The sequence below is a fragment of the Phyllobates terribilis genome, unplaced genomic scaffold (genome assembly GCF_046119375.1).
Source record: "Phyllobates terribilis strain yellow unplaced genomic scaffold, ASM4611937v1 Scaffold_2__4_contigs__length_985480577, whole genome shotgun sequence".
Classification (NCBI taxonomy): domain Eukaryota; kingdom Metazoa; phylum Chordata; class Amphibia; order Anura; family Dendrobatidae; genus Phyllobates; species Phyllobates terribilis.
In genome coordinates this window covers 647,852,529-647,865,669 of record NW_027362762.1, presented here as the reverse complement: position 1 = coordinate 647,865,669, position 13,141 = coordinate 647,852,529, and the positions used below count along the sequence as shown (strand labels likewise).

The 13,141-nt window shown below is 42.2% G+C and overlaps 1 protein-coding gene across 1 annotated transcript in view; it reads left to right on the top strand.

Moving 5' to 3' along the window:
* Window positions 1-831: 831 nt before the first annotated feature.
* The window catches only part of VEZF1 (vascular endothelial zinc finger 1), a 49,230-nt gene continuing 36,920 nt past the window's right edge, over window positions 832-13,141 (top strand). Inside the window, exon 1 of the mRNA XM_073666680.1 lies at window positions 832-1,397. Coding sequence (XP_073522781.1) covers window positions 1,365-1,397 — 33 coding nt within the window. The 5' untranslated portion in view covers window positions 832-1,364. The remainder of the gene's footprint in view (window positions 1,398-13,141) is intronic.

Here is a 13,141-nt window from a genome sequence, read left to right as displayed (position 1 = left end):
TGTATATATATATAGTGTAGCAGCAGGCAGGCAGCATAGTGTATATATATATATATATAGTGTAGCAGCAGGCAGGCAGCATAGTGTATATATATATAGTGTAGCAGCAGGCAGGCAGCATAGTGTATATATATATATATATAGTGTAGCAGCAGGCAGGCAGCATAGTGTGTATATATATATAGTGTAGCAGCAGGCAGGCAGCATAGTGTATATATATATATATATAGTGTAGCAGCAGGCAGGCAGCATAGTGTATATATATAGTGTAGCAGCAGGCAGGCAGCATAGTGTATATATATATAGTGTAGCAGCAGGCAGGCAGCATAGTGTATATATATATATAGTGTAGCAGCAGGCAGGCAGCATAGTGTATATATATATATATATAGTGTAGCAGCAGGCAGGCAGCATAGTGTGTATATATATATAGTGTAGCAGCAGGCAGGCAGCATAGTGTATATATATATATATATATATATAGTGTAGCAGCAGGCAGGCAGCATAGTGTATATATATATAGTGTAGCAGCAGGCAGGCAGCATAGTGTATATATATATATAGTGTAGCAGCAGGCAGGCAGCATAGTGTATATATATATATAGTGTAGCAGCAGGCAGGCAGCATAGTGTATATATATATATATATAGTGTAGCAGCAGGCAGGCAGCTCTCTCCCGCACACACGGAGTCTGCTCGCTTCCTTCTCACTTTCTCTTCCACCATTACCATAACCCGCAGCCGGCTCGGGGTGAGAGAATCTGCCCGCAGGGCACGACATGTCGGGTGGGAGGAGGAGAAGGCGGGGAACACATTAAGACAATAGGCGTCTAGAAAATGGCAGCCTATTAATAGCGCGGGAGAGCCGGGCGCAGACTGTGGCTTTGTCTGGGGGCTGCAGCTGTGAGGTGACTCCGCGGCCTGCTCGCCGGCTACTCCAGGGGCTTCCTCTGCCGCCCGCGCAGGGACGCGGCTCATTAGCGAGCTTTATGTGGCGCACGTATTATTAGCTCCTCGCCTGCTACTTGTCTCGTACACAACATCCACGGAGGCGGGAGGAGACGGGGAGACGTGAAGACATGGTTTCCACCCACATCCCCCCTTGCCCGTCCCCAATGACAGAGGGTGCAGAAGCCGCACTATCCCGCTGCCCATTCCCCCTCCTCCTTCCGAATGGTCTCTCCCAGAGGTTACCGGAAGTTGTGCGGCGCTGCCATGTTTTAGCTGCTTTGTTGTAGGTTTCATGTAGGATCCTGCGCTTTTTTTTTTTTCTTTTTTTTCCCTTCCTTTTTTTTGTCCCCCTTGTTCTACAAGAGGCGCTCTCCTCCTCCTCCCTCCTCCTTTCCCTTCCTCCCTGGGATCGCCATGGAGGCCAACTGGACGGCTTTCTTGTTCCAGGTAAGGGATAAGACCCGCTGTAACGTCTTTATCTGTGCCCGGGAGAAGCGGCAGCCCTGACCTCCCCCTCCCCAGAAGTAAGGCAGCAGCCGCCTCCCTCCTCTCCCCTCCCCGGGAAGCGGGGACACCCGGGAGCAAACATCCCCCCTCCTTCACCACCTCCTCCTCCTTCCACATCCTCCTCCTTTCCCGGCCGCGCAGCTCCTGGAGCCGCACACATAGCGCAGGAGCCTGGCTGTGCCCGCCGGTGCCGTGCGGTGTGGCCCGGGCTCCTGCACCCAGGAGCTGACTGTGCCCTCCGGGCAGGCGGGTGCTGCTGTCACTCGGTAACGATGTGAATGGTCGCCGTCCGCTATGGCGGAACAGAGTGCGCTGTGTCATTCCCGAGACCCCGGGCTGTCCCGCCCCTCCCCCTCTCACCGGATTATGGCGGGCTGCGGCGCCTGTTTTCTGCCTCACTTTTTCCGCTCCCTTGGAGTCTTTAGCCGGGGAGGCGGGATTTCTCGCTCCAGGCCTGAAGTGATAACATGGACGCATGAAGGAGCCGTACCGCTATCACCTCAGGAGTTGTGTGGTAGTCTGTGGTTTACACATTGGCAGCAATAAAATATGGTGTCTTGTATTTTACTAGACAGTGTATTGTAGGACGCGGCCCGGAGCTCAAGTGTTAGGCAACCCAATGGCCACCGACTCCACAGAGGGCAATAAAGCTGCTCTCCTGTGGCCGGAGGGTCTCCAGGCTGATTTCCACACACAGGATAAGCTCGGGCAATGTTTCACTTGTACTCTCCAGCAATGTCCGCCCGCCACACAAGTGTCCGCCCGCCACACAAGTGTCCGCCCGCCACACAAGTGTCCGCCGCCATCCACAAAGAAGGTGATTGGCCTGGGGAATTTTTTGCAAGTGAAGAGGATAGTATGACATAAATGAGCTGACATCACACAGATCAATGTTTTTCAGTAGGGCTGTCCAGATGAGTTTGCTTTTTTTTTTCCCTTCCCATTGACCAAATGTTTGACCAAATTGCAGCATGTTCTAGTTTCTTCAGCCATAAAGTATCCGATTTTTAGACACCTTGCAATCTAAAGCAGGGCTGTGGAGTCCTGCTCAGTGTCCATTTTAGAGTCTGGGTTATTTATTATTATAGTGCAATTAATTCCACAACAAGTACAAGTACAATAATTTGAACAATAACGAGTCACCAACTGGTACTGTGTGAGCAGAGCCCTAATGTCATTTTAGAGTTGCTTAGACATTATACAACTACCAAACATCTGTAGGGCGCCACTTGCATTACAATTATCTCTCTGGTATGTCAGGAGCTTTTCCCGAGCATGCAACTGTCCATAGGCTTCAACAGATCCCACTGACTTTTGTTCGTGACTCCTTGAACTTCATAGTAGTGGTAAAATTTGGTTGTTATGACGATATTACATTTATTTGTGAAAAAAAAAAATTTGGAAATTAGGCGAAAATTTCACAATTTTTAAACTTAATTTTTATGCCCTTCAACTAGAGTTACTTTACACAAAATAGTTAATAAATAACATTTCCCACAAGTCTACATCACAATTTTTGGGACAGAACTTTTTTTTTTATTATTAGGTATTTAGAAGGGTTAAAAGTTGACCAGCAATTTCTCATTTTTCCAACAAAATTTACAAAACTTTTTTTGTTAGTGAACACATCACATTTCAAGTGAGATTGAGGCACCTATATGACAGAAAATGCGCAAAAGTGACACCACTCTAAAAACTGCACCCCTGAAGTTGCTCAAAACCACATTCAAGAAGTTTAATTAACCCTTCAGGTGCTTCACAGGAACTAAAGCAATGTGGAAGGAAAAAATAAACACTTCACTTTTTTTTTTTTTCCACAAAAAGACTTTAGATCGCAATTTTTTATTTTCACAAGGGTAACAGGAGAAAATGGACTTCAAAATTTGTTGTTCAATTTCTCCTGATAACACAAATACCCCATATGTGGTCAAAAACTACTGTTTGGGCGCACGGCAGGGCTCGGAAGGGAAGGAGCACTATTTGACTTTTTGAACGCAAATTGTCTGGAATTGTAAGAGGATGCCATGTTGCGTTTGGGGAGCCCCTGATAAACCTAATCTGTGGAAATCCCCTTACAAGTGACCCCATTTTGGGAACTAGACCCTAGACCCATCAAGGAATTTATCTAGATGGGCGGGTGAGCACCTTGAACCCACAGGTGCTTCACAAAGTTTATAACGTTGATCTGTGAACATCAAAAAAAATTTTCACACAAATGTTTTTAGCTCCCACATTTTTCATTTTCACAAGGATAGCAGGGAAAATGGACCCCACCATTTATTGTGCAATTGCTCCTGAGTACACAGATACCTCATATGTGGTCAAAAACTATTTTTTTGAGGCACAGTACAAGGCTCAGAAGGGAAGAAGCGCCATATTGGAGTTCAGATTTTGCTGGAACGGTTTGAGGGTGCCATGTCACATTGGCAGATCTCCTGAGGTGGCAGAAGAGCAGTACACTCTCCCCCCAAATAAGTGACCCCATTTTATAAAATACACCCTCCAATGAATTCATCTAGGGGTGCAATTAGCATGTTGACACCGCAGGTGCCTCACAGAATTTAATACCATTGGGCAGTGAAGAAAGAATAATTACATTTTTATCACAAATGTTTTTAGCCCCAAGTTTTTAATTTTTATAAGGGCTAGTAGGAAAAATGGATGTTTGTTGTAAAAAACTTTTCCTGAGTGTGCCTATACCCTACATGTAATTGTGAAATACTTTTGAGGCACAGTGCAAAGCTCAGAAGGGAAGGAGCTTCATATTATAGTGTAGATTTTACTGTTCTGGTTTGCGGGTGCCAGAACAGCAAAACCCACACCCCCATAAGTGACCCCATTTTACAAACTAAATCTCCAATAAATTCATCTAGAAATGCAGTGATCATATTGACTCAACAGGTAGGTCACAGAATTTTATACCATTGGGCAGTGAAGAAAAAGATATTAAATTTTTACCACCAAAATATTGTTTTGGCCCCAGATTTTACATTTTCACAAGGCATAATGGGTAAAAATAGCAACAAAATTTGTCCCACAATTTCTGCTGAACATAGAAATACCCTATATGTGGCTGTGCAGTACTGCTTAGCCACACGGCAAGACTTGGGAGGGACCGCTATTTGCCTCCTGTAACTTGGATTTTCCTAGACTAGTTTGTGGACTCCATATACAAAGCCCCCAAGTGCTAAAAGAGCAGAATCCCCCCTCAAGTGACCCCCATTTTGGAAACTATATCCCTTTGGGAATTTATCTACAGGTGTAGTGACTATTTTGACTCCATGGGTGTTTCCCAGAAACAAGCAGCAGTGGCTGTTGCTGATTGCAAATTACAAACTGCCATTGTAGTGCTTAGCTCATGCTTCTTGAGACGCACACCTGTAAATTAGGCAGGCTCACATTTACAGAAATAGCAACCCTGGACTCGAAATGTGGTTTATTCACACTGGGGCTCGGAAGGGAGCTGGCATTTGAATTTGGGAGTGCAGAATTTACTGAATTTCTTTTAGGGGATGGGTGAGGAGCCATTTTGCTTTTCCAGAGCCTTTGTACTATCAGTAACGTGGAGCCCCCTATATTTCCGTTAACACATGAGGGACCGGAGTGGGGACTTGCGTTTTTTGCTAGGAACATTTAACATAACTGAATCTCCGAGTGATGTAATTCAGATGAAACCTCTGGGGGATCCATTCACTATAATGAAGCAGCAGAGTTACTCTGGACTCCATCTGGCCTCTGTTTAGCATTGTCGTTCTGTTCAGAAATGCACAAAACTGTGGTGCACCGCACTTCTATGCACGCCTTGAAAAACGGACACCGCCAGATCATATGCCAGATTGCGTCTACAGTGCCTCCATCTGCCTCATAGGGAATCTTCCACCGGGAGTTCCGTGTGAGTGACCTATTTTAGAGATTTACATGGAAACCACAGTGTAAGCGCTCAGCGTAGAGCGCAAGATAAATGTGAGCCTAGCCTTACTGTGATCATTGGGAGGCAGAATGAACAAATCAACAGCATGTGAAGAATTGGTTTGATTTCTTTTTTTCTTTTTTCTTTCCTCGTGCACTATAAGTGATTAGATGACTTTTATTCTTTGGGTCGGTGCAATTACAGCGATACCAGATTTATATAGTATTTTATGTTTGGCTGCTGTCACACACTAAAAGACACTTTATATTGGCATCGGCATAGTTTGAGAGCTATAATTTTTCCATATTTTGGCCGACAGTCATGTGAAATCTTGTTTTTTACGGGACGAGTTCACATTTTAATTGATAACCTTTTTGGGCACAAAGTATTCTGATTCCCTTCTATTCCAATTTTTGGGAGTCAGAATGAACAGAAACCAGCAATTCAGGAATTTTTATTTTTTTTGCCGTTCCACGTGTGGCAGAATTGATAAGGCAGCTTTATTCTTCGAGTCAGAATGTTTACATCGACACCACATTTATATCATTTTTATGTTTTGGTGCTTTTACACACAAACTATTTTATAGAAAGGATTATTTTTTCGTCGTTTTATTTTTCCACTGATGGAGCTATATCGCGGCTTGTTTTTTTGCGGGTCAAGGTGACATTTTCAGTGATACCATTTTTATTTACATTCGTCTTTTTGATTGCGTTTTATTCCACTTTTTGTTTGGTATGACGAAAAAGCATCATTTTGTCCTTTTTGATCACTTAAAGGGTTAACAGTTTTATAGGTCGGGTTGTTCTGGATGCCATGATACCAAACGTACTTTTTATTTTTACATAAAAATACTAATTTATGGGTACTAAAAATATTCTAGAATTTATTTTATATATATTTTTTTTGTGTTTTATATATATATATATATATATATATATATATATATATATATATATATATATATATATATATATATATATATATATATATATATATATATATATATATATATATATATATATGCATGCATGCATGCCTGGTCTCTCCCTTTGGTGCGGGGACATGACAGCTCCTCTAATCAGCTGTTTGGAATTGCGATCCACTCACAGCTGTTAACATGTTAAATGCCGCTTTCAATCTCTGACAACGGCATTTAACATGGTCCTGCCCGTGTCACCTGTCTGCGGGTCGCCAATGGGTTGGCATGATCTTATCGCCTGTGTAGCAGAGGTGATCAGACAATCTCAGCTTCTAGTCTCCCATGGAGACTACTGACGTACGTGTAAAAAAAAAAATTAAAAGTTTTAAATCGTCCCCCTTTCGCCCCATTCAAAAAAAAAAAAAACGCATATACACATATTTGGCATCGCTGCGTTCAGAATCACCCGATCTATCAGAATTTGATTGGCAAACGGCATAATAAGAAAAAAATCAAAACGCCAGAATTATGTTTATTTGGTCGCCGCAACATTGCAATAATGAGCGATCAAAACATTGTATCTACCCCAAAATGCGATCAATAAAAACATCAGCTTGGTGCTCAAAAAATAAGCTCTCACCCAGTCCAGGATCCCGAAAAATGGAAACGCTACGGGTCTCGGAATATGTTATTTTTGTTTTTTTTAGCATCCTCATTCTCCAGGGCGGTGCATGCATAGTAAGGTCCGACTGAAGACTGTGTCTGGCGCAATCTGGACACTTTCAGTATTATTCACTGACCCTGGGAATGACAGTGCTTGCACTAGATATCGGGCAGGAGATGCAGGTCACTGAATGAGGAGTGCCCTGTCCATCACGGACATTAGCCAGGCAGCGGATGATGAATAGAGAAGAGAGACAGTAGAGCTGTAAGTGCTATGCCCGCCCTCTAAACTTGTGGCTCATTTTCATAACCATTCAACAGTACACTTCTCTAAACGTAAGCTTATATTTCTAACATAAATGTATAGATGCAATCTGCTTACAGCGCCTTTAGATAGATGGCATTAGTTTGGGGTATAGAAACTTGTTGAAAGGTTCTCTTTAAGATCAATACATTGTGTTATACAATCAGTTGTGTACTTCATATGGTCATTCCCTTCTTCACAGATGGATGTATCACTGTAATAAACAAGCAACTTTACAATTTACTTTTTCAATTACCCTCGTTCCCCTGACTTTAATTTTTCTTCAATTACCAATTGCCAAGGGGAGCAACCACCGCTGAACATCTGCAGTGCTTACAATTATTTTTCATATTGAGCTTGTAAACTCTGTCCTGAGGTTGGCCAGGATCACTGGAGCACGCCGTTAGCTTCTAATTCTGCCCAGATTAATTTGCCACCAGAAGCTTAGCTAGGGGTTCAGCTCAGGGCTCTAAGTTGGCCCCTAGCAAGGGTACCCTGATTACAACTATGGTGGCAACCCCAAATAAAGGTTATAGGAACCTCCGCAGATGACTAGGCCGCTGCTGAATGTAAATCACTATACAAAGACCAACACTGATATTACCGCCATAAGGTTACCATACAGTGGTAGATACAGTGCTGCAGAACAAATAAGAAATGACAGTGCCCTATAGATAGATGGTGACTTACAGCTGACGTTCTTTCTGAAGGAGTCATTCACTTTTCTATCTGGCCCAGATAGACATGATGACTTCTCCAGTCAAGATTTGTCTACAAAGATTACAACAGACAAATTTCCAGCACTATCCCCATCTACAGTTGCTTATCAAGTTTGGGCACCACTGGTCAAAACTACTGTTTTTGTGAACAGTTAAGCAAGTTGAATATGAAATGATCTCTAACAGGCCCGAAGTTAAAGATGACAAATTTCCTTTGTATTTTAGGCAAAAAAAAAAAATATATATATATATATAATTTTTTTTTTACATCTTTTACACTTTAAAAAATGTGAAAAAGGAAAATGGGCCGATGCAAAAATTGGGCACTCTGCATGGTTGGCACCTAGTAGCACACCCTTTTGCGTATATCACAGCTTGTAAACGCTTTCTGTAGCCAGCCAAGAATCTTTCAATTCTTATTTGAAGGATTTTCATCCATTCTTCCTTGGAAAATTCTTCCAGTTCTGTGAGATTTATGGGTCGTCTTGCATGCACTGCTATTTTGACATCTAGCCACAGATTTTCAATGATGTTCATATCAGGGGACTGTGAGGGCCATTGTAAAACCTTCAGCTTGTGCCTTTTTGAGGTAGCCTATTGTGGATTTTGACGTGTGTTTAGGATCATTATCCATTTGTAGAAGCCATCCTCTTTTCAACTTCAGCTTTTTTACAGATGGTGTTATTCTTGCATCAAGAGTTTGTTGAATTTTCATTGAATCCATTCTTCCCTCTACCTGTGAAATGTTCCCTGTGCCATTGGCTGCAACACAACCCCAAAGCATGATTGATCCACCCCCATGCTTAATGGTTGGCAATATGTTCTTTTCCTGAAATTCTGCCCTTTTTTTCTCTACACATTGTTGCCAACAAGTTCTATTTTAACTTGATTGGTCCACAGGACGTGTTTCTGATGACTCTTCCATGAACGCCATATTTGCGCAGGTGTCTCTCAACAGTAGAACAATGTACCACAACTCCAGATCTTTCTGAAGGTCTTTTGCAGTCAAGTAAGGTTTCTGATTTGCATGTCTAGCAATCCTGCAAGCATCTCACTGAAATTTTGCTTGGTCTTCCAGATCTTATCTTGACCTCCACTGTGCCTGTTAACTGCCAAGTCTTAATTACATTTCGAACTGAGGAAAAGGCAACTTGAAAACGCTTTGCTGTCTTATAGCCTTCTCCTGCTTTGTGGGCCTCCACCATTTTCAGAGTGCTAGGCAGCTGCTTTTAAGAACCCATGGCTGCTGTTTTTTTGGCGCAAGGTTAGAGGAGGTTGGATTTTATAAAGCTGGGAAATTTACATCACCTGGCTTTTCATAAGGATGATGGTTAACAAGTCATAACCCTAACAGGCTAATTAAGGTCTGAAACCTTGGTCAAAGTTATCTGAGCACACAAATCTCCAAGGGTGCGCAACTTTTGTATCAGCCCATTTTCCTTTTTGTAATTTTTAAAAAGTAAAAAAAAAAAAAAAAAAAATGAAAATATATATTTTTTGACTAAAATACAAAGGAAATGTGTCATTAACTTTAGGCCTTTTAGAGATTTATTTAATCTTCAAGCGAGCTTAAATGTTCACAGTAACAGTAATTTTGACCATGGATGCCTAAACTTTTACATACCACTATAGTCCCAACCTTCATAAACTCCTCAACCAAATGATTACACTCTGCTGCTGTATATATCTCTATTACTGCACCTGCTATTTGGCATAAAACAGCGCTCCTCTTACTGCCCCATATCATAATGCCCATCACTGTGTCTCTTACAAAATAAAATGCATTCTTTACGCCCTCTAGATGGTAAAACAGATCTCTAGAATATATTAATGCACTAGAAGGCACAGTGAGCTGTCATAAGAGCATACAGATGAATATGTAAGCAGAGCACCAGATAGCGCGCCACCCACAGGCTGCCCTGTGTTACTTTGGCAATATTCTGGGATGTAATTAATATTGGGATATATTCATTGTTATAACTATATGTAAAATTAGCATTTTGAATACAGTCCAGTATACTGCCATTACTTTTAGGTGACATTATTGTAATTAGGTGATGTATACAACCCACCTTTTGAATATGAGAAATCAGAAACCAGAAGTTTACATACACTATATAAAAAGACACAATGTTTTTCTCAATATCTGACATGAAATTAGAATAAACCTTTCTCGTTTTAGGTCAATTATGATTGCTATCATTTTTAATATTTGCAAAATGCCTGAATAACTAGAGAGAGAGAATATTTTAAGGCATTTTTATTACTTACTGCAAAGTCAAAAGTTTACATACACTAAGATTACTATGCCTGTAAACTATTCTGGACTCCCTATATGATGTCATGTGTTTGGAAGCTTCTTTTTGGAAGAGAATTTTCCTTGGGTACAATTGCAAGTTACCTGAAGGTGCCTCTTTCTTCTGTACAAACAATTATATGCAAGTACAAACAAGATGGGAATGTCCAGCTATCATACCGCTCAGGAAGGAGACGGGTTTTGTGTCCCAGAAATGAATATGCTTTGGTCCGACATGTGCATATCAACCCAAGGACAAAAGCAAAAGACCTTGTGAAGATGATGGCGGAAGCTAGTAAGATTGTGTCAATATCCACAGTGAAACGAATACTATATCAACAAGGGCTGAAAGGCCACTCTGCCAGGAAGAAGCCATTACTCCAAATGAAACCTAAAGAAAGCCAGATTAACCTTTGCAAATGCACACTGTAACAAAGACCTTCATTTTTGGAGACGTCCTGTGGTCTGATGAAACTGAACTTTTTGGGCATAATGACCATCGCTATGTTTGGAGGAAAAAGGGAGAAGCTTAGAAGCCTAAGAACACCATCCCAATTGTGAAGCATCATGTTGTGGGGTTGTTTTGCTGCAGGAGGGACTGGTACACTTCACAAAATAGATGGCATGAGGAAAGAAGATTATGTGGCAATACTGAAGCAACATCTCAAGACATCAGCCAGGAAGTTAAAGGGGTTGTCCACTATTTTTACATTGATGCCCGATCTGTAGGATAGGGCATCAATGTATGATTGGCCGGGGTCCTGCACGCGGCACCCCGCCAATCAGCTGTTAATCGGTGCCACCAGCTGGAAGTGCTCACCTGCGGGGCTCCGCCGTCAAGTGGTAGTGGCTGCTGCGGTGTACTGCAGATCCGCCTACTACTCAATTGTAGTGGACAACTCTTAAAGCTTGGGCGGAAATGGGTCTTCCAAATGGACGATGACCCGAAGCATACTGCCAAAATGGTAGCAAAGTGGTTTAAGGATAACTAAGTCAATGTTGTGGAGTGGCCATCACAAAGCCCTGATTTCAATCCTATTGAAAATTTATGGGCATTTTTTGAGAAACAGCCGCGGCGACAGTAAAAGAAATGACGAGCACACCAAAATACTCGGCGAGTACCCGAGCGTGCTCGCTGAAAGGGTTAATGAACACTAATGCTGACCTAAAGTAGTCATATGGAAAATTTATATTTATTTAGTTTACTCACTTATATAGTGCCATTACTTCCACAGCGCTTTACAGACATTATGGGCACTGTCCCCATTACAATCTAAATTCCCTATCAGTATGTCTTTGGAGTGTGGGAGGAAACCCAGGCAAACACGGGGAGAACATACAAACTCCTTGCCGATGTTGTCCTTGGTGGGATTTGAACCCAGGACCCCAGCACTGCAAGTCTGCTGTGCTAACCACTGAGCTGCCGTGCTGCCCTTTATTAACTTTTTTGTGTGGTCTGAATCTCTAGTTTAAAGATATATAAGTATTCAAAGTTTGTTAATTTTTCTAAATGTTCATAAAATTTCAGACCTTCTCATTAAATCAAGAATGTCAAACTCAAATACACAGAGGGTCAAAATTAAAAGCTTGGACAAAGTGGCGGCCAACCTTGTTATTATAAAAATGTCTACACTTAAGGTAAAACTTCCTCATCGAATATAACTATTAACTTTTTCATATGGAAACAAACTTTTGGGGGTTGTCCCAGGAACAAAGTAAATTTTAATTAATAGGTCTTCGAATAAAATATTGGCATAATATGTAATGTAAGAGCAGTAAAAATATGGCCTAATTTAAATATGTACTAAAGGATAAAAAAAAACTTGAATAATACAAATAAAGCATGATGCCAACAAAAATGCCCCCACACACAGTATGATAACCTTAGTGATTTCCCCCATAGTACCCTCCAGACGCATGGTATGATGACCCTACTGGACCCCCCCTCCCCATCTCAAGCCCCCCAGCAAAGTATGGTGGCCCAATCACAGTATAATTCCCCAAATGAAATCCTCACACAGCCCTCCACACAGTATAATGGGCCCATATAGTCCTCCATACAGTATAATGTGCCCCACATAGCAAGGCTGTGGAGTCGGTAAGCCAAACCTCCAACTCCCGACTCCTCAATTTCCACGACTCCGACTCCCTCATACATGGCTCATGTTTAAGGCTGTGTGCCCACTCTGCATTTTTTAAGCGTTTCTGCAGCAGCAATTCCGCTGCAGAAACGCTTAAAAAACACTTGGCAGAAAGTCTGCAATGTTCCCCAATGATAATCCTCATACGCTGTGCACATGCTGCGGAAATTTCCGCTGCGGATTATCATTGCGGAAAAAAACGCAGCACTACCAATTATTTTGCGGAAGCTCTGCGTTTTCGCCGCCATTGACTTACATTGGAACGCATGGAATCCGCATCACTGAATCTGTACATGCGGATTCCATGCATTTCAATGTGCGGATGGTACCCGGGTTTGGAGAAGAGGAGACTGTTAAAAAAAAAAATAATATTATACTTGCCTTCTGATGGCCTCCGGTGTCCTTGTCTTCGGTTGCCGGCAGCTCGCGGAGGACTCAAGGACCTGCCATGACGTCATTTAGTCATGTGACTGGTCACGCGACCGCTGACGTCGGCAGGTCCTTCAGTCCACCGCGAGCTGCCGGCAAGCAGACACAAGCACACCGGGGGCCATCAGAAGGTAAGTATATATTTATTTTTTACCATTCTTTCGGTCACATTATCCATGCCGGTTGCATGTATTTATATAGTGTGACCAAGTTGACAAGCACTTTCCAAGTGATGATAAAATCTCTTGGAAAGCGCTTCACATCCGCATGTCCCTGGCAGGAAAAAAGCATGTACAATCCGC